Source organism: Clytia hemisphaerica, unplaced genomic scaffold, assembly GCF_902728285.1.
Source record: "Clytia hemisphaerica strain Z4C2 unplaced genomic scaffold, Clytia hemisphaerica genome assembly, whole genome shotgun sequence".
NCBI lineage: Eukaryota > Metazoa > Cnidaria > Hydrozoa > Leptothecata > Clytiidae > Clytia > Clytia hemisphaerica.
In genome coordinates this window covers 527025-549150 of record NW_027104548.1, presented here as the reverse complement: position 1 = coordinate 549150, position 22126 = coordinate 527025, and the positions used below count along the sequence as shown (strand labels likewise).

At 34.8% G+C, this 22126-nt stretch overlaps 2 protein-coding genes across 2 annotated transcripts; both read right to left on the bottom strand.

Annotated features, from left to right (window-relative positions):
* Positions 1-2206: 2206 nt before the first annotated feature.
* LOC136822770 (nicotinamidase-like) lies at positions 2207-10479 on the bottom strand. The gene is made up of 5 exons (XM_067079052.1): positions 10332-10479; positions 9895-10027; positions 9485-9544; positions 8149-8367; positions 2207-3018 (listed from the first exon to the last, which is right to left on the bottom strand). Exons 1-5 carry the CDS (start codon positions 10430-10432, stop codon positions 2680-2682), a joined length of 852 nt encoding a protein of 283 aa, XP_066935153.1. The 5' UTR covers positions 10433-10479; the 3' UTR covers positions 2207-2679.
* A 452-nt stretch (positions 10480-10931) lies between these two features.
* Positions 10932-16821, bottom strand: LOC136822737 (germ cell-less protein-like 1). The gene is made up of 9 exons (XM_067079018.1): positions 16609-16821; positions 15819-15904; positions 15225-15262; positions 14647-14743; positions 13998-14214; positions 13336-13712; positions 12875-13020; positions 12432-12583; positions 10932-12078 (listed from the first exon to the last, which is right to left on the bottom strand). The coding sequence occupies exons 1-9, from the start codon at positions 16767-16769 to the stop codon at positions 11889-11891; spliced, it is 1464 nt and encodes a 487-aa protein (XP_066935119.1). The 5' UTR covers positions 16770-16821; the 3' UTR covers positions 10932-11888.
* Between the last annotated feature and the right edge of the window lie 5305 nt (positions 16822-22126).

Sequence of the window (22126 nt, the reverse complement as noted above, 5' to 3'; positions counted from 1 at the left end):
TGCATCGCGTTAGATAGAGAAATATACGGTATGTTCGTCACTGCGGCTTGCTAAGCCCCTATAATTAGTCAATTATAGCACCCTGGAATGACTGTTTAATGTCATGTTTAAGGAAAAACCGTAATGAGGATTCTATTAAGATGCATTTCTTAATAAATGTTCCAAAAAAGCATCAGATGCTTGATTGAAATACAAGTTTGCCAAAATGACTGACGAAATTGGGTATCTTGATCGTTTTTAATACTTCACATTATTGCTACTAATAGACCTTAATGAGATGCTATTAATCACGTTTTGAATTAGTTATTGGCTCTTTATAACTTTTTTATTTTAAGTTTTGCAAGAGACATCTTATTACATGAAATATTTTGAATAACCTTCCGTCTCGATTCCCAGGGTTGTTGTAGGTCAGCCATTCTTAAGGGTTTAACGAAAAACACAACTGACAGAGACAAAAGGACATCAAAGTTCGAAAGTCAAACAATAGATAGAAATCATTCGACGTTTTCGAGACCATAAACCTATACACTTTCAATATAGTTTTATTTTGCGGAGAAAAAAGTGAAGCGTCTCACTTGTTTTACTACTCAGGGATCGTCGAAATCAGGTTAGGGAAGAAGTTTAGAAAATTTCTAAAATTCATCCGAGAATGCCATGAGAGATAGGAGGTTGATTGTTGTTCATATTTATCTAGCCGGGAAAAGCTACTAAGGTGGGTGACTTTTTCAGGCTAGTTTGAGTGATGTTTTGAACGTGCTATAACCAAATCAGTCCATTTTTGAGGTCTCTGCCCCAAAGTTCTAAGGGGACACAAAGACAATACAAAATCACATACTGAAAGATCGGGAAAATATTTGTAAAGAATACCTGTCTCGGACGGCGCTTCTTCGATCGTTTCCTCCAGAATTCATTCCATATCACATTTAATCTTTCGATTCAACAAAATATGAGGGATGTACATTTGATATAATGTTTTCATGATTATCTTTATTTTTCATTATTTTCATTTTCCTGGAAAACAAAAAATAATATTTCAAAGTTTCAAAACTTAGTGGGATTGATCGGTCACCCAGTCAATTTGGTATTTGTTGTTAAGGCGAGAACGTCGAGATAGGGGTGAGAAATACAATTGATTAGCACATTATCTTTTTGGAGAAATTCAATCCAGGGGGTTCTCGATTTCTAAACGACGGCATGTGCCGCGTAAAACTGGCTTTCAAAATCGGACCCTTACAGTGCAGCCCTTGAGCAGTGAAAAGGTATCCTTACCATAGCCCGAAGGGCTAGATTCGCGGCCTTTATCGAAAAGTGAAGCAAGTTTTGCTTTTGGTAGGATTTCCTACCAAAGAAATCACGTGACAACAAGCCATTTCACTGGTTTGAGAGATGCAAAAATGGCGTTTGCCACCTACTTCTTTTGATCTTGTGCTCCGAAAACAATTAAAAAATTTAAAAAGTCGAATTTTTGCTTCACTTTTTGTTGCTGGAGAGAGCTTAAAGTTGCCTATCTAGCCCTTAGGGGTTTATAGATTTGTGACCCTTATAGTGAAGTTCGATTTCATATCTCATTTCGCTGAAGCCAGGCGGTACATGCCGTTGGTCGGACCATATGAGTGCCCCCCGCCGGGAATTCAATCCAATTACCAAAAATGACAAGTGTAATTCACAAAGTTCTGACAGGTTTTAGACACGTGGTTTATATATGGTACTTTACAGACGATCTGTAAAGTACCAATACTGAGAGAATTTGGCAATTTCAGACAGTATAAAATTTCCATGAGAAGAAACAAGTTAAGGTGGGATTAATTTCTTTAGGTGGGATTTTTGTTGTTTTGGTAAAAGTTAACGTTTGTTTTTTCTTATTTTCAATATAATTATAATTTTTTCTAAATTCTATGTTCTATAAATAATTCTTTTACTAAACTAAGCTAAAGTTTTCTCCTTTTTATTATTATACTGTAAGAATTTTCGTTTATTTCCTCGAACTAGTATAATTTTTCGTGGGGATAACATTTTTAGCTGGGATCTGGGAGTCTGGATTGAGGGTGGGAATTTTAGGGTTAGGCGGGACCTGGAGCCCCCTTGCACACTATGCTAGTAATTTAGGTCATCCGCGGTGGAAGAAATACCCTACAATTTCAGCTCCAACTGGGAAATTCCTATTTGAAAATCAATCAGAAGAAACACTCCAAAACCATCCGAGCTGTTAATTTTCCGGCTATTGAGCGGAATATCTGCTATCCCGAAGGGCAAATAATTTTTTGTTCTATTTGGGTGTTCGATTTAAACCCTAAAAACATAATAGAAAATAATAAAAAAAAAGTCTAAAAAGACAATAAATTAATTGAATTACAAATTAATTACAAGTGACGTACATATTCCCAAAAAACTGCCCCTTCCCTTCATATTGAGTACAATGCCGTAGTAACCGCCGGGGGTGCAGGGGGGGGGCTTTTCCCAATAATTTTTTCAGAGATGGTTTCTTAAAGACGACTATCTAAAACATTAGAGAAAATATAGAGGCCTATTTTGCAAATTTCCCAATTCCCCCCTCAGATCAAAGCATGGTCGGCACCCACGGTGTCACCCCCCTCCCAATATTAAAAATGCTTCATACACTACTGAGTGTGATTCTAGCCAGTAAACTTTATTCAGTCTTCTCTTAGCGATGTCAATAGCTTAGGCCAACAAGGATGAAACCTCAGAGCTAACAATAATTTTGATACCGCAAGCTTGTTGCTCACACCTGGCAGTTTCAATGCCTTCATGAGCAACACCACGACACGCATCCAGAACAACTGTAGTGTTGAAGCCATGTTTCTGACCATCAATTGAAGTGAACTTGACACAGATATCGGTTGCTAATCCACAGACAACGATATCTGTAATATCACGATCGACCAGTTCTGAGAAAAGCTTCGTTTGGTGTGTATGATTGTTATCCCAGAACGCACTATAGCTATCCACTTTTGGATCGGTTCCTTTGAGTAGACGCATTGAATTATCAGCTTTGATTTCCTGAGAATTGGAATAAAAATGTTGCCAGGATAGAAAATCTGGACACTCTTTTAATATGTCACAATACAACAAAAAGGTTACAGTAGTGTGAAAAATTTCATTTGAGTCGTAAATATTCAGAGCAAAAGGTGAAATAAGATGTTTCATAAAAAGCTTATAATAAGCACATACATCACAGTATACATCATCAGACAATTTTGTCATAGTTCAATGAAATTGATTGGGAGGAAAATTTCGTCACTTTCCCCAATTTGGTGCCTAAATAATACTGATGAAAATATTACTCGGTAGGACTAGGTCGTGAGAGTATGGCCGGAAATCTTGGGTTAAAGGGCTGTTTAACAAAAACCCTCTTACACCTACTAGCAAAACAAAAATCATTTATTAGTATCTAACTGTACGGACAGACAGACAGAGATTTCATACTACGAAAGAAACTCATTCAAAACTTGAAAAAACTTAAGAACAGTGAAAAAAGTCCTGAATTGTCAGACAATTATAATACTCGAAGATTTCAGATCCGCTATCATAGCTCAACAACAGCAAAATCGAAAGTCCAAACCTGTTACCTCGAGAGCTTGATTGAATGTACACCACACCAGAAAAGAAAAAAAATCTTTTAAAACTCAAAAAAATACCCCCACTCTTGTCTACACATATCCAAACAAAACGATCGCTTTTCCGGAACTCGTGACGCAAATGTCATGATTCGAATTATTTGCTCAGATTTTACGCTTCAGTGATTTCTAGTGTTTTTTGACCAATCAGAAACCTAATTGAAATCGAAAAGAACCAATAGAACAATCCGATGGATGAAAACATTACGTCACCTCTGATTGACAAAAATGGCATACAAAGACAAAATCAAAACATTCGAAATTGAAGAAAACCAAATGATTCATTTCAATATTAAGTAAAGAGCCAGCAAGTAATCAATTTCATCTCGATTCTGATCATATTATTGGAGAAAATAGAGGATACAAAATACAAGGGCAAAATAGGAGTCAGTCTAAGTTATCGTCCTACTCAGAGCAAAAATAAGGGACCTTTCTTTTAACAACGCAAAGTATTTTCAAAAAGTGGGCGGGGGTCCCAATAACATCCATGGGAGGGTAACTTAAAATAAATATTTGGATTGCTTAATTTTAGGCACCAAAAAGTACAAAAAAATATATGCTTCATGAAGAGGTCCCCGGGGGGGGGGGGGGGGTGTACTAGGGTTGCGAGCTGACGGGGGGGGGTGCCGCCCGACTTTCGACCTTTGGACCCTTACCGGGACTGAAAAGGAGAAAACAAAGGGACCAATTTTGACCAAATTTCGATCTTTCAGGAAGTAAAAAGTTGAAATTTTCCTATTTTTCCGGCCCTTAGTGGGACTGAAATTAGATTTTCTGATTTTTCCAACCCTTAGTTGGAAATCCAAAAAAGTACCCTTAAGGGCAACAAATACCGTACCCTCCATTTGCCTGAGTACCACCTCCCCCCCCCCGGGAGAGGTCCTTTACGAAAAAAAATTCTTCGACTTTTCTGGGGACCTCTTAGGTTTTATCTTCACTTTTTGGAATCCCTCAGATTTTTTTTATTTCAGTACACCTTAATTTCATCTCCTCCAAAAACTGTTACACGGACCCCTTCCCTGTTCTGTACCAGAATGCATCACACGTTTATCACTTCATAGTAATGAATTTTGAAATTAGCCGTAAATACACGGTCTGTGTACAGACAACTTTCCTGTAGGAACTTCCAGATAAAATTAGATAGATGAATTTAATATTCTTAAAACTCAGAACGTAAACAAGCAACATGCTGAATAGACCTACCTGATGATGAAAGTTAGATAGCAATGCGAAAAGAAAAATGAAAAAAATCAGTCAGAAAATATAGCGTTTAGCGAAAATACACAACACAAAGAATTCCTCATTGATTGGTGATGGGGGAGAGGGAAGGGTTGTAGGGAAAAATAAATAGGAAGTTCTGGTCGCAATAATCAGTTTTATTGACAATTGAATCATGCTTGATGGTGAGCATTGTTATTAATAATGTTTTTGTGTGAAAAACATAGAAATATAAGGAAAAAATCCAATGAAAATCTGCAAAAAACGGCGATTTCCGGCATTTTCAACCGGAAAATTTTTTTTCTCAAAAATCGAACTCGGCCATTTTTTGAGCATTGCGAATACGCATCTTCCTGCAAAAAATCAGAAAAAACAAAAGATGAAAATTCGACAAAATGTCAAAAAACCGGTTTTTCCAGCATATTTCCGGCATTTTCGGCCGGAAAAAATGTTTTTCGAAAATCGGTCTCCGTCACATTTTAGGTATTGTCATGTTGCATCAGTGTGCAAAATTTCATAAAAATATATAATGTACAGCTCGAGAAATTCAAGAAATACCGTTTTTCCGGCGAAAATAGGTTGTTCCGGCGACTTTTAAAATAGTTCCGGCTTCAAAAATCAATTTTATGGAAAATTGAAACATGCTTGATGGTGGGCATTGCTATTAATAATGTTTTTGTGTGAAAAACATAGAAATATAAGGAAAAAATCCAATGAAAATCTGCAAAAACGGCGATTTCCGGCATTTTCAACCGGAAAATTTTTTTCTCGAAAATCGAACTCGGCCATTTTTTGAGCATTGCGAATACGCATCTCTCTGCAAAAAATCTGAAAAAACAAAAGATGAAAATTCGACAAAATGTCAAAAAACCGGTTTTTCCGGCATATTTCCGGCATTTTCGGCCGGAAAAAATGTTTTTCGAAAATCGGTCTCCCTCACAATTTAGGTATTGACATTTTGCATCAGTGTGCAAAATTTCATGAAAATATATAAAGTACAGCTCAAGAAATTCAAGAAATACCATTTTTTAAATCACTAGAAGATGAAAGGAGCTCTGAATATTGGAAGGTCTCTCTTACATTTCTTACTCGAATGAGTCAAATAAAAACCCCTCTACAATCGGCGCCGAAATATTTGGCACAAAAGGGGAATTCCCCCAAAACTTCAAAGCCACAAGTGATTATTATGTGCTTTGAAGTAAGTTAGAAAGTAAAATTTTAACTCTGAGTTTTCACATTAGACTTAGCGATCTTAGGATCTCAGGATCTAATAGCTCAAAATATTCCAATATTCCAATGTGGCTGAGAACATAGCCTGAAACCACTTACTCTCGGGTAAATTCTGCTGTATTAGCCTCCTTCTCAAATATTTTCCACCCGGAACATTTTTATTCCAACCCCCCCGCTAATTAAGTTTTGAGATTTTTCCAACCCCCCCCCCCCCCCTATTCCAATCCCCCTATTATGTACCCGAGAGTAACAACTCCCAAAATTACCAATATATTTCGGCACTGATTGTAGAAGATATGAACATGCTTAACCCTTTCCGTGCCTATGCCGACATGAGCATTTTTGATTTCCATGCCATTGTCGGCATATGCCGACATGTGAAATTTCCATTTCTTTGCCGCAAAATTTAACACTTCTACAAAGATTTTGTATTAGATGGTTTGAAATGAAACAAGCAATACTTTAATGGACCTACCTATTTATAAAACGAATAATTAGAATTTAATGGAAGTAATGTATAATTTTAAATTTCGAATTATATATCTATTGGAACGGAGAAAGCAATTAAGAAACACCTTTTCGGCAGTACTAATGTGCATCTATGTGCAAAAAATCGCAAACAACTAATGAGAAAATCTCGAGAAAATCTCAAAAAACCGCTTTTTTCGGGACATTTCCGGTTCTAGCGGCCGGAAAAATTTCTTTTTCGAAAATTGGGCTCTGTCACATTTTGAGCATTGCCATTTTACATCATTGTGCAAAAAATCATGAAAATCTGTCGAGTATAAGTTGAAAAAATGAAGGAAACCGTTTTACGCCGGTTTTCGGCTGTTCCGGCGATTTTTAAGGAGTTCCGGATTCAAAGGATGATTTTTTTGGAAATCAAACGATGCTAAGTTTTGGGCATCATCATAAAGAACATTTTTCTGTAAAGAAACAATTAAATAAGTTGAAAAAATGTGACGGAAATGTGAAAAAACGACGATTTCCGGCACATTTCCGGTTCTACAGACCGGAAAATTTTTTTTTTCTGCAAACGGTTTTCGACACCTTTTCGGCAGTACTAATGTGCATCTATGTGCAAAAAATCGCAAAAAACTAATGATAAAATCTCGAGAAAATCTCAAAAAACCACTTTTTTCGGGACATTTCCGGTTCTACCGGCCGGAAAAATTTCTTTTTCGAAAATTGGGCTCTGTCACATTTTGGGCATTGCCATTTTACATCATTGTGCAAAAAATCATGAAAATCTGTCGAGTATAAGTTGAAAAAATGAAGGAAAACCGTTTTACGCCGGTTTTCGGCTGTTCCGGCGATTTTTAAGGAGTTCCGGATTCAAAGGATGATTTTTTGGAAATCAAACGATGCTAAGTTTTGGGCATCATCATAAAAAACATTTTTCTGTAAAGAAACAATTAAATAAGTTGAAAAAAATGTGACGGAAATGTGAAAAAACGTCGATTTCCGGCACATTTCCGGTTCTACAGACCGGAAAAAATTTTTTTTCGGCAAACGGTTTTCGACACCTTTTCGGCAGTACTAATGTGCATCTATGTGCAAAAAATCGCAAAAAACTAATGATAAAATCTCGAGAAAATCTCAAAAAACCGCTTTTTTCGGGACATTTCCGGTTCTACCGGCCGGAAAAATTTTTTTTTCGAAAATCGGGCTCCGTCACATTCGAGGGTTTATAGTAATGCACCTTTGTGCAAAAAATCAGAAAAATTGAATGAGCCAATCTCGAGAAAAGTTGGTAACTAACGAACGAACTAACGAACACGGGTTAATTTATAGGACCTTCACCCCACCGGGGTAGGTCCAAAAAATGAATAGTTAAAAACTTTTCTATGTTGCAAAATAACTATATTCTACAATGTTCAACTCACAATTTTAGTCCTTGACTGATACTTCATACATTATTCAGAAAATGAAGTGAAAATCGCTACCTTTTGCCCATGTCGGCATATGCCGACATTGGCAAATAGGTCGAGGGTGTAAAAAAATGCCACGGCTGTTAAAGGGTTAAAACAGCCTATTGTGTATTAAACTATAAACAAAAAAAAACGAAGTACCTTGAAACATTGGTGATAAACGAGATATGATCTTGTGGATGCCAATCCATTGTATATACAAAGAAATGAAATTTCATTTGAACCATTTGATTGATGACGGGTACAACATCAACACCATCCTCACAGGCTGGTGAATGTTTCAAGGCTAGTGAACCACTGATAAAATCGTTCTGTACATCCACTATCAAAAGTGCAACCTTTTTGGTACTATCCTAAAAAAAAGATATGTTAACGGTACAGTTCTGAAATTATCTGGCACTCATTAGATGTAGAAATTTCAACTGACACGCTAAAGTTCTGAAGGTCGGGAAAATTAAGGTTTAGATGATGGAATTTTGCAAGACCGCGTCAAGGATGCTGCAGCGGTAACTCAGCCCTCGTTTTCGGGGGTTAGCGGGTCCAGCCGAAATATTTTCAGGTTTAGGCCAAGGGTAGCTAAACCCGACTGGGGATGCGGCACATCGAAGGTCGACTTATCTTTCCGATGGGAAATCGGCCCGCTCCTTTAGAGCTTTAGCGTGGGCAGCCGACAAACCGCCATTGGAATAACAGTAATAAGTTCTGAAACAAAGTTTGCTAGTTAGTGTGGTTTTAGTGGAGAATGATTTGATTCAAACTGACAAATACACGTCTCGTCAAAGGAAATAACGGTTTTGGGCTAAATGTAGTGGCGGATGATTCGATATTCGACACGGTAGCCTCATGCTGAAAATATATTTACATATAGAGTAACAAGAATGTTCTAAGGAATTGACAATTCACCTCTAAAATTGGTCTTTTTAAGGCAAAATAGGCCATATTATTATAAACAAAAAAGTCTCTCAACCGCGAAACTTCCGAATTTTGTGCTGTGAACGGCGAAATTAAATTCCGAGAAAATTTCTTCCCGCGTAAATATCTTCCTTTATAAGATAGCAGAGAACTTTTGAAAAATTTGGACCGTTGTGCACCAGGCTCTTTCGTCATCACAATATTCAGTTAGAAACACAAAACGTCATCAAAATGGATGCTATGGACACTAAGGCGGATGTTGTTTATGTCTTGTATTAGCCTGGATCTATGCTATGATTTCTTCTTCATATAATGATGGTGAAATGAGTATACATCAGATTTAAAACGCCGACGTGTTCCTGTCTAGTTTTATATATAACAAAATGGGTTGAAGCAAGGAGTTTCAATAAAGAGTCATTTTTCAAGTTACTTTAATAATATAATGCATCTAGCCTTGCATCAGAATAGGGAAGAAGTGTGAAGCGATTTGAATCTTTAGAAACTTCACGAAGAAAGTGCGCACAACGATTTTCTAAAATATTCTAAAAAGACAATTACCTTTCGAAGAAGATATCTCAGCACCTTAGCTAATAGTCGCTCGTCGACCATTTTCTTCAACTAAAAAACAAAGACAAGTCTTTCAATGCAAACCATACAAGAGTTTATTAGTTGAGTACATAGTTTATTTTTTTCGTAGGTTTGGGATCTACCATTTGTATGGTAGAAGCAGTCAATCAAATGCTACTTTTATAACAAAGAAAGATCAAAGATTGTACCTTAAAACCGTGTAATTTCTAGAGATTTGATATCAAAATAGTTAAAAAATGCAAAAAACGAGGGTATATTATACCGAAAGTGGGAGACTTTTTTCTGAGACACTCGGTAAATCATTTTTTTAGACGCACTGTAGGTAGGTAGTTCAAACTGCTATAAAAGGGACAACTAAGATAACAAATGATAAATCTTACTGTGCAATTGGAAAGAAAATCTTGAACTTCTTTAAATTTCGTATCATCCAAATGAAAACCATCTCCAAGAAGCTGCACAAACAATTCTTTCACCTTGTTGAGTGGGATACTGGGAATATCCTTGTAGTTTGATCTGAGAAAAACAAAAGGATAACCAATTTCTAACTTGTAACAAAGACCTCTGGAACGAAAGAATATAGAGGTTTATATCAAACGTAAAGATGAGAAACAGCAGTAAGAATATGCACAGTGTGATTTAGTTAAACCTTGCTTTAAGGTAAAATATTTCCCATAAGGACCTGCACATGTTTTCTTGTTTGTTTTTGTTTTTTGGGTGAAATTTATGTCAGTCAGGCAAAGTCTGTTAGGTCTTCTACTGAACTGTAAAATGTAAGTCTCAATGGTTATAAAGATATAGATAGAGATTAGAAACTCACAGCTTCAGTTTCTGGATAGCATTCAGACAATCTGTTTCATTGATATCTTTGGTATACTTTCTTGCATTTTGAAAAGCTTTTGTGATATCGACCAGTTTCATTGTCGTTAATATTGTGTTGAAATAGTTGTTAGTACTTTTAATTTAATGCTGAAATAAACGTAGTGAAGTGAAAAGGTATTCAAAAAAAATTATTGTGATCAGAATTTCCATGATGGATAAACATTTATAGAAGCTTCATTGCAGATCAGATAATGTTGTTCAGAAAAAAATAAACGGCTTTAAAAATTGAGTGTTTTCGAGTCAGTGAAGCCTTAAAATGCTCTTAATATTTTGGCCATTTTGGCCATCGAAGCCTTAAAATGCTCTTAATATTTTGGCGATCGAAGCCTTACTGAGTGTCAAATTATTTAAAACATTTAACATCTAACACTTAAAAAGAGATCACGTTACTTATTTGGCATAAATCATGAGAAGAGTTTTTCTATCTATGGGTTGACTTCCTGCTGTATAGCTCCTTATCATTCAAAGAGTTCCAATGACAAATGAAAAGGAAATAAGAAAACAGAAAATCATCAAACGTGAAGAAACAGAAAAAAAATAAATGAAAAACAGAAGAATTTTAAGTAAAATTAAAAAAATCAACCGTCTAGTTTGATAAAAAAACTAAAATTTAAGCCTTGAAAAAATAAAGATGCTCACAATAATCATAAAACACAATAATTGTAAAACAAAGATAATCAACATAGTTATACAAAGAGCCTTCATTCAAGACAGTGTCGTGCATTTTCAGTCAATTTCTTTTTAATTTCTGTATCGTAGAGCGCTTTCCAAGAGTTAAAATTAACCCCCAAAAATTCAGGAAATCTGATTTCCAGAGGGGACTTTTTTTTCAAAAGTGGATATCTAGGGCAGGTTAGATATCTAGGGCAGGTTAAATATCTCTGCAGTATCTACGTATCCCTCGTAGTTTTAAAAACAAACTATTCTAACTTTCAAAACCTATATTATTCTTAAACAGTGGGCATAACTCTTGATTCTGGAAAAGCCTGAATCTTGCCAAACGTAAAGATAGAAAGTTCAACCCAATCTTTATAACAACATAAAAATATAAATAAATCTCATTGCGATATATACACTATTTTACAAAAAAATCATACCAGAGTCATCCAGAAATCGATGAAAAAAGGTAGTTAATAAGCGTAAAATCTTAATTAAATTTTCATAAGCCTCTCATATCATGGCATTGACGGAATTAGTTTAAAACAAAAAGAAGGTCAAAGAGCTGTCTTGGGGTTAAAAGTTACCGTTAAAAGTTACCGTTAAAATTTCAATACTTGATGATAGGATATTTCAAATTTGCTTGGTTAATAAAAAGCAAATAAATTCATCTTTTTATAAAAAACGTGAAATATAAAAACTTCATCTCGACAAGCAACAAATTCACCAGAAAACAATTTGGAAAACTTCCATAGGGATATCCAATCCAAAAAAAGAAATCAACATCTCCACAGCATAAACCGTTACAGCTGAACTCTTAAACCCAAAGATGTAGACCTCAACAATCTAGACTATCGGTGGTAAATGAAGCAAGCAACATTCTAGCACTAATATATACAGGGAATGTCCAGTCTTCGTCCAAAGTCAGTAAAGGTATCTCCTCGTCTGTTCGGAAATTCCATTGCATAATATCAGTGTCTTTAACTAAAGCCTCTTGCCCGCTACTTGTTAACGTGAATGCTTTGAATCTAAAAAAGAAAGTGCATTAATTTAATAATTAATTGAATAAAATACAAAATGAATACATAAAAATGGTACAAAATAAATTTGGGCGTTTTAATCAAAACAAAAGTTTTTTTCGTAAAATATGTAGGGTAGGCTAATACGTAATTATCTATTTTAATCCGGATGTAATTTGGGGTAGAGCCAAACAAGGTACCAAAAAGATAACATCATGTGTAAATATTATTGTGATGATTATTACAGTAAGTAGATCAAATTCATCAAAAATGTGTTTGATGATCGGGGCCGTAATGACAAGAAGACAAGAAATTAGTTCAAAGGTGAACGCTGTTTCACCTCCAAATTCTTATTGACTTACTTCATTGCAACTTGACGTTGACTTTGAAGGCAGATGGCAAAATTACAAGGTTGACTAAACGTGTTTCTCTTTGCACACAGTGTACGTGTTCTATTGTTGTATGTCAATATCATATCTATACCATAAGAAAAGCCTGTCCATCTCCAACAATACTGTCAAAGAAAGAAAGAAATACAGTTATCAGGACTGATCAGGATAAAAATTATTATTTTTTAAAACTTAATTTGGCAAAAAGCAAAATGCATTTTATAAATGGCTTTTTTAACGGACAAGTCGATTGATTTCAACTCTGCACTTATGGAATATACAGAGAAGAAAAGCTTCTATTTACTTTCTTCTAGTTAAAGTTTCTGATCAAAATGTGTAATAATTGCGTGTTATATCTTGATTTTTTTGAATCATTTATTCTTCTAAAAGTGAAATAATCCTCAGAAAATGCTTACTCTGTTATCAGCTTCCAACATTCTTCCACAACGAAATGAATATTTATGAAAGTCATCCTCGTCCACCTCAGAAGGACCTTGGTCACTACCAGAATATACTGCCAGCATTGTCCTCCATTGTTTCTCATACAGTGGTAAAAGCCATGCTGAAACAACAAAACACGAACTGTAACGATCGACAAGCTTATTAGTCAGTGTAAATTTCAATTAATCATATTTATAGCCTTTTACACTGTTAATGACCCTTATTAGTGTATACTCTGAATTGGTGATTTAGGGCTGGTGTAAAAAGGGGCCGACGTAATTTTTATTTCAACTCAAGCAATATGCCTTCTTTCTTTGCTTTCTAAATTCTAAAATGTTATAAATCAAAAGAAAAGTAAGAGCCCGAAAACCTGGGCTCAAAACATTCGAAAAAATCTCAATCTTTATAAGAAGTATTCACCAACACAATGCTTCACCTTTTGGAATAAGACCATCTTTCTCAATCAATCGTATACATTTAGCATCTGTGATCATATTTTGTAAACGTAATGACTGAAATATATTTGCATAATTCAAACCAAGTTCACTCTCCAAGAATGATTTACTATTCGAATCTTTTTGTGCGTAGAAATATTTCTGTGTTTTGATGACCAATTCTTTCAGTTCACTATTACAGTCACGATGAATTTGAAGGTAAAGCCAGAGTTTTAAGAAATTGTAAATGTCCATTTCTACTTGCATAACCACAAAATTGTTCGACGATAGCAGTGATTCTAATAATGTTTCTGAAAGGTCTTTTACTAGTACTGAAGTTCGACATAATAGCATATTTCTTTCAAGCCATGAAAAACATCTAAATATGAAAAAAATTTATTGTAGGAGTTCCATCTTCGAAATCATAGTAACCTTATCAAAAAGAATTTCATATATTGTTCACCAATTTAGATAAAAGTTATATACATACATTGGTACAGGCAACAAGTGATAGTATTCATGAACTTGAAAGATTTTGATGCCTATTAATTTAGTAATTAAAGAGAAAATCATAGGTAAAAAGAGGCATTCCATAGAAAAAATGTTTTGCCTAGCCCCTATTCTTTGGGAATTTTTACATACGGATATAAAAATGAAACTAGACCTTTCTTTAACCACAACCAGATCATAACGTGTTGCAGCATCGTGGTATTTACAAACATTATCAGAACAAATTGTCTCCACCATTGAATCTTCACAATGCTGGAGTAAACCATCCAATTGAAACATACGAGAAGCTGCTAAAACTGGAATTAGGTTCTCCATCAGCAGATCAGAGTCTACTTCATAACTGTACAAACTACCAAAGGCAATATCCAAAGCTGAAAAAATTGAACGATTCATCATCTGTTGTTCATATTTTATTTTAGTTGTCTAATGAAAAGTGAGAATTTGTAAAGGTTGAAATTATTAGACTAACTCAAATTATTAGACTAACTCAAATTATTTTTCAGTTTCTCAACAGTTTCTGAACCTTTAATGCTGCAATAAATGACATGGCCTTGTTGCTAAATCCGTCACCCATGAGTTGCTAGCTCTATTAAACATTTGCTGCAAAAACAAGTTTTAGTGAATCTGGAGGTAATTTGTATTATAAAATGTTTGAGAAAGGCATTTCATTGACATGGCCCTAGGCTGTGTACTCGAAAGGACAAAGTCAGAATCATCTCTTATCTTTATTCTCACAAAAACTTTTGAACTCAAGATTGTAAACCTTTTAAGTGTTATTTAATCCTCTAATGGGGAAAACAAACCTTTGATGTTAATCCATGGATCAGGTATGGTAATTGAAATCAAGGATTCTCCCTTTTCTTGCCAATCCTGGAGGAACATACTTCGGAAGTAAGGTGACTGTAAACAAAATCATGATGAGATTTTCCCATTAGGTCGTTCTTTACTGCTGATATCATAGTTGAGGCTTCAAAATTATCTGAATGCTTGATTTTAGCAACAGAAACTAATTTCTTAATCATCATTGAAGTCATGTTAAAAGATGTTAAAACTCGTCCCTAAAGCCCAAAATATCAAAATATCATAACTTTGGAGAGTTTTGGTCAAAAGTTTGAGCAAATCCCCCCTCTTAAATCTATTGCATGGGGAGAGTAGAATCTACCATAATGATATTTATTTGTGTTTATCTCAGAGAAAACTTTTGAAACTTTGAAACTTTCTGAATTTTAATAAAATCAAGAGAACTTGCACAAGTTTTTATAGGATCTAGATCAGGATTTTTGACTTTAATGGGTCAATAAGGGGTACAGACCCCTCTGAACACTATTTCTGATATTATAACATAAAATCATGAGAATGAATTTTACAGAAAGACACTCACCTGGCACAAATAAAGAACATGCAGCTTCCAATCATGATCTTAAAGAAGAAGGATTTTGCAACACTTTAAAATTATACTACATATAAATAAATAAAGTATAATAAAACATGTAGCTCACACAGGCTCACAGTGGTGGAAAGTATTTTGCTTTTGACTGCATTCTTAGAACACAGGCTCTTTTAATTTCGCATAAAATATCAAACTACTAGAGCCAGTGCTGCAAATAAGGGGAACATTTCAGTTGGCCGGTAATTTTTTGAGCGCAACAAAAATAATTTGAGCATGGGATCTGGCAGAACCCCCTTAGAAAATTCCGAAATGACCTATAGATTCCAAGGCTAAACACCTGTATTAATAATTCAAAATCTATTCCTCTTTTAATTAGAAGCGTTATTAAGTATTTATCTCAGCCTCTAGTCTTCAAATTTTAACTGGACAAAATGAAAGATTGAGCTTCAGAATGGCCAGCAGAAACTACCAAATACCGGTAATTACTGGTCACCAGCCAGCACCAGCTGTTATTTGCAGCACTAAGAGCTCCCAGTTTGAAAAAATAAATTATATATTCTAAAACAAGTTACTAACAATACTCACCAAGTGCTTGGATGGTGACGTCACTATTTTCACCACTTACAAACAGAGTATTGTAAATATATTCAGATGTGGTTTTCATCTTTTTCCTGCATTGGAAAAAAGGAAAAGAAAAGACTAAGTATAAACAAGTTTTCAAAGCGTAGGATCAGCCTGGGTTTAGGTCCTAGGCAAAAATTAGTCCCCCCCCCTGAGTTTTAATCCCCCCTAAGATTCATAAAAATTTTAGTCGCCCCCAGGGCTTTTAACCCTTCACACAAAAAAGGGTTATTTATTTAATGTAAATTTTGTTGCAGTTGAAAGGTTAACACAAAATATTTTGCTCATTATATATTAAAAGTATTGCACTACAGGTGAAAAATTTTCAGCTTCATGAGCTTTTTGAGTAATTGAAGCCAACCATTAAGATGAAGTATTCAGCCCCTACGTTTAAAATGATGAGATTTCAGCTACCCCCAAGTAGCTTAGGCCCCCTAAATATTTTAAACAAATTTAGCCCCACCTTTTTTGGGCTTTTTTGAGTGCAACCCCCCCCCCCCAACTAGCAGGGGAAGCTGATGACGCATGCAAAATAAATCATGTTAATGATAGTGTTTATTTTCTTTATACATAGTTTTTACATGAAAAAGTGTGTACTAGCTTTAAAGCAAATACTGTTTGACTACCTATTTACAAGATGAATCATTCATCTTCATCTGTAGTAATATACTGGGATGTACTGTTCCTTGTTTTAAATGAATAAGCCTGAAAGATTATATGAGAATGAGAAATAGTTTTTTCAAATTATACCTACCTAGGTGTTGCTGGAATATTTGAGTCTTCATCTGATGATAAATCATCAACATCCCTTTTCCTTTTCTTGGGACTGGATGGTAACTTCTCTTCAGCCGTAGTATTTGATGAAGTTGCTGGTTCCACTTGATTGTCTTGCTGGTAGCCAATATAGTTTCCCATCGTTAAACGTCAAAATAGTTCTATTCAGCTCTATTTTTGCATTTTGTTTTTTCTTTTTAAAATATAAAAAAATTATAATAGTTAAGTCTAAATTTAAACTGGTTTATGAAAAACAAACAACAAGCTGGAGGGACCTACCTGAAATAGATAGTCGGAAACTTGCTGAATGAAAATGTTGGAACAAAAAAGAAAAGAAAATAGCATAGCATAGAGATACATTAGCTTGAAAAACATGAGGCAGCTTGTTTCACACAGGCTTTCCGGTGTTTTATAGGTAAGGAGCCATGCTAAGTTTTGGGCACAAACAAAAACAATCCTTTCTTTCATGTAAAGATAGAGAAACTTTTTCTTTTGTAAAGATAACTCTTCTAGCTCTTTAAAACATAAAATCTAATGAAGCAATTTCCACAAATCCAAAATTTGGTTCAAATTTGGCAGAAAGTTAATTTAAAGATAACTACTATTCTCGCATTACTGTACTGTGTAAAAAATCAGGAAAAACTAAAAGAGGAATTTCACACATCAAGTCCATTTTTAGACACTTTTTGACCCAAATAGACCTTTTCATAAATTATGTCACGAACATCACTTGCCTCGTATTCAAACAATTACCATGGTGGTTATGTCTCTTGAGACATTTAATGATTTTTTTATGAATAGGAAGTAGTTCTAATAAACTGGGAGTTAATCATCATGCAAATTGAGCTCGATCAGATTTTAAACAATTACCATTTTACATCAGTCGGCAAAAAATCAGAAAAAAATACCAAGTCAATCGAGAGAAACACTCATTTTCCCTAAAAATGACAAAAGAGAACTTCTCCAAAAAGAAAGTCTCATTTTACGGTCAGAAAAATTTTCTGAAAAAAAATTAAATGTTAAGCATTCGCACAAAATCCAAAAACCACTTTTTCCAGGCACTTTTTGGCTCAAATTACTCAAAAATCTTTGCTTATTCATGTAGATCAAGCCTTACTGTCAATTGCTCTTAGGACTGTTGGTCGAAACATGGGATTGTTGATATCTGGACTGTATTTTTACTTACTGTTAAATCACTTTAACAATAAATTTGTTTGATACTTCCACCAAGTTTATCAACCACACTTCTTCTGTCATTCATATATCACAAAAATAGATTAGATATGTCTAGAAAAGCTGCATCTGACAGAAGTAACTATATAAGCATTCACATCATATTTTAATGTCTTGCTCTCTCAATGGGCTTTTATCTCTAACAGCCCGTGCAATGAGATGAATACCGTGAGTGGTCCTAAATCTGACAGCCCTGTCTAAATCCAAACAAACTAAAATAAAAACAAACCTTTCGCTGTGATGCAATGAAGATACCAAAGTGTCAACTAAACTGAGAGATTTGATAAACTGAACCAATTGAACTAAATAACAATATTTGCTTCTTATACGAAACATAATTTTTTATTACAAAATTGTTAACCTTTTAAACAAAAGCAACGGATTCAGAATAATAGAGGTAATTGGGTAAAGGCCACATTTTTGGTACACCTGTCCCTTCCGTTACGCTTTTGACTTTTACTGCTCATATCTTGAAAACTAGCATTAAACTTGCAAAACTTCCAATTGATTATTGATCTGGGGTAGAAAGTGCCCTTACAATCAGAGTTTGGCTAGCAATAGGACAGTCTTTCCTCTTACAGACCCTGCAGAAGTCTAAATTTCACATTTTTCTACGAAAAATGCAAAAAAAATAAGATTCAAAATTGTTTTTTCTTCAACTGGGATAAAATATTCACTTTCAATTTTTTTTCAGTCCACCTAATATTGATAGGAGCGAGTTTTCACAATATTTTGAGTAAATACTTTTTTCACTGTTGCTCAGGTTTTGCATTTTTCTAAAAAGCATGTTTTGCGACTCTGATCTTGTCCCTTCCGTTACGCAAATTCATTTTCAAGAAAATCTTTGTCGAATAGCTATAGTTTATGTTAAATTCTCACAAGTTACCATTGGGATTACTCCAAATTCAATTTGCAAACCATTATCCTCTATTTTTGACATGTTTTTTCATTGACAGTCCTTCCCATTGGAAATGTGCCTTGGTTTTGTCCCTTCCGTTACGCAAACATTAAATTGAAAAGCATCTCAAGTCTCCGACTTAAAAACTTTTCCTTTTGGTTGACTATTACCCTCATTAGACTTCTTACTTGCAGGTACATTTAAACTTTATATTAACAATGTGGTGGGAGTTATCTCCTTGGAAAATTTGATGTCCCTTCTGTTATGGATGTCCCTTCCGTTACGCCTTTTTTAAAAGGGAGTGTTACAGGGACTTGGATGTTCATTATAGTGTTTCATTCTTCAAAGCCAAGATATCTGAAGTTATTGCATTGTTGAAAGACCTATTGTAGACTGTTCTCGCATTTGCTACACTACAATGACTTCTTTTTATCTCTTAACCCTTAGGCTCCATAGGACGCGTTTTCGTGTCCTGAAACAGCCAAAATACCAAGTCCTAAAGCTGGGGTCCAATCTCCCTAGGACTTTATTTAAGGGAAAGAAACCAAATGTTTTTGAAAGAGTATAAAATTACCTTTCCAATGGTACCAAAACGAGTGTCTGAATCAAAAGCTACAAGCTTTTACGCCATTTTGAAGTTTCAAATTTCAAAAAAAATCATTGAAATTTTTCAACATTTTCAAAACTACTGCGCGCTCAAAGGGTCAACCAAAAAATTTTTGATTTTTTTTGAAGACTCCAAACTGCTCAAAATACCTGAAAATGACAATTAGGAGTTATTCGAAGTTGTTTTGACCATAAAAAATCTTTGCCAGGGGTCTCATTAACCCTTAGGCTCCATAGGACGTGTTTTCGCGTCCTGAAACAGCCAAAATACCAAGTCCCAAAACTTGGGTCTCAGCTCCCTAGGACTTGATTTAAAGGGGAATAAACCCAATGCTTTTTGAAAGAGTATAGAATTACCTTTCCAATGGTTGGTACCAAAACGAGTGTCTGAATCAAAAGCTACAAGCTTTTACGCCATTTTGAAGTTTCAAATTTCAAAAAAAAATCATTGAAATCTTTCAACATTTTCAAAACTACTGCGCGCTCAAAGGGTTAAGCAAAATTTTTGATTTTTTTTGAAGACTCCAAACTGCTCAAAATGCCTGAAAATGACAATTAGGAGTTATTCGAAGTTGTTTTGACCATAACAAATTTTACCAGGGGTCTCATTAACCCTTAGGCTCCATAGGACGCGTTTTCGCGTCTTCTTTTTTGAATGCTCAATATAAAATTTTAAAGAAAAACTGAAATGCAAGTCACATTTTCGGTTTCAGGGGTCACCTACAGTGGGTCACCTAAATTTTAGGGATCATCTAAAACTTGGGATGAGGCTTGGATGGCCCAAAACAGAGCTATTTTCAAATTTTGAAAATTTTTCAGAAAATTTGTCCCTTCCGTTACGCTTATTCTATACCTAATATTTACAATTTTTAGGAGTATTTGTAAGTTTATATAGTTAGTTCTGGTTAGTTCTATCATTTTAGGTTAAAAGATCATATTTGACTATTAAAATTCAAACTATCTTTTGAAACAAGTTTTTTCCTAGTAAAGATGTTAATTAAAAATTTGAAAGTTGTCCCTTCCGTTACGCAAATTAGGCTACCCCTACAACCCGAAAATGTAAATTCATAAAAAACGATTAGGAATTGGTTAAAACACTTTGTAGAAACATTTTAAGAGTAAGTTTAGTCTTATAAGTGTCTCTTTTTTGTAGAAATAACAAGTTTTTAGTTATTGGTTGAAAATGAGAAAAAAATCAACCACAACAACTTCTAGGGTCCTACAGTTCTGCAAAAAGGTAATATAGAGGAGCACATACCTGATTATCATCATAGAGGTATATACACATCCAAATAAATAGGTTTTAAGCAATTTTGAGGATGAAATTTTTTTAGTGTAACGGAAGGGACAGGTGTACCAAAAATGTGGCCTTTACCCAATTATTTTTACAACTCAAACTTTTTTGATCGCATTAATTAACATCTTGACATTATAGTCATCTTGCTAGATCGTAGATGTTTTGTTTTGTTTTGAGAGTTCTTGCAATAGTTTAATGTTCAACAGATCTGAAAGTTAACAGATCTGAAAATATATACAATGCTAGATTTTATGGATTTTATGGATTTTATGGTAGATATCTGTGTTGCAGAGCACGCGTACACTTGCGTGTTCTTCACTACAAAATGTTTTTCATATTTTGATTTAATAATACTAATAGTCTACCGTGAAGTCGGGTAACTTGTATAGCCATCAAATGACTGACCAACTAATTAAAAGCAGCAAAATTTCAAAACAAATCAACTACGCAGCTCCGCTTGCAGCTCTACTCTACCATTTTGTTTTGATTTAACTTTGTATTTTAATTATCAGCTACGTCTTTCATTTGAGGGCTATGTAAGTTTCCCTCCACTGATGCAAGTTACCTCACTTCACAGTACTCAGTGCAAAAGAGAAATGTATCTTTTAATACGCTGGTCATTAACTCAAATAGTTGTTTTGGAGAACGCGACAGCCTATTGAATAACTAAATACTCCACAATAGTTATACCTCTTAGAGACAAGACAATTTATCACGTTTTTATTGGCTGAGGGAAAGTAATGTATGTGGAGTAATTTGTTATTCAATAGGCTGTCACGTTCTCCAAAACAACTAACAAAATAATGACTTTGGAGGTTTGGTAAATTGGTGGCGGAATTGCCGTCCCATGTTTTGTCAAATAGTCCCAAGTTAGAGCAGTGTTGACAGTACGGCTTTAGCGAATTGAGCGCAACCACAACCAGACTGCATTCTGATTTGAGAATGCAAATCGCTTTAGGGAGAACAGGCGGCAAACAAGAAACATAAAATATCAAAAACTGGATATCCAGGCTAGGATTAACCTTGGTATTTCCCATTTGCATGGGGTTAGCGGTTTGAGGCCTTGAGCTAAAAAAAACCTGTCCCCCCTGTTGGAATTCACATAACACCAGACTGTACCTGTCCTGATAAAATGCAAATTTTGTCTGACCAAGATATATCTCCCTCCTTTTTATGCTTTTCGCCATGCTTCAACAGCAGATCAGGATTTAAAAGTTCTTAGGCCGAGATCACAAATAACTTGTGTTCGCGTTGCCTGACCGACTTATAATTTTAGTTAAATTTCTGACACTTTCGAGTCAGAAAGTCGGAAAAACATCGATCGGATTTTTACACGACCATCTGAGTTATGAAATGTATGGCAGCCAAAAATGCGCGTCCGAGTAGTAGCTCTCCTCCATTTGAAAATTTTCTCAAAATGTAAAAACAGTCAAATCAGTATAGACCTAACTCTTCATATAAAAA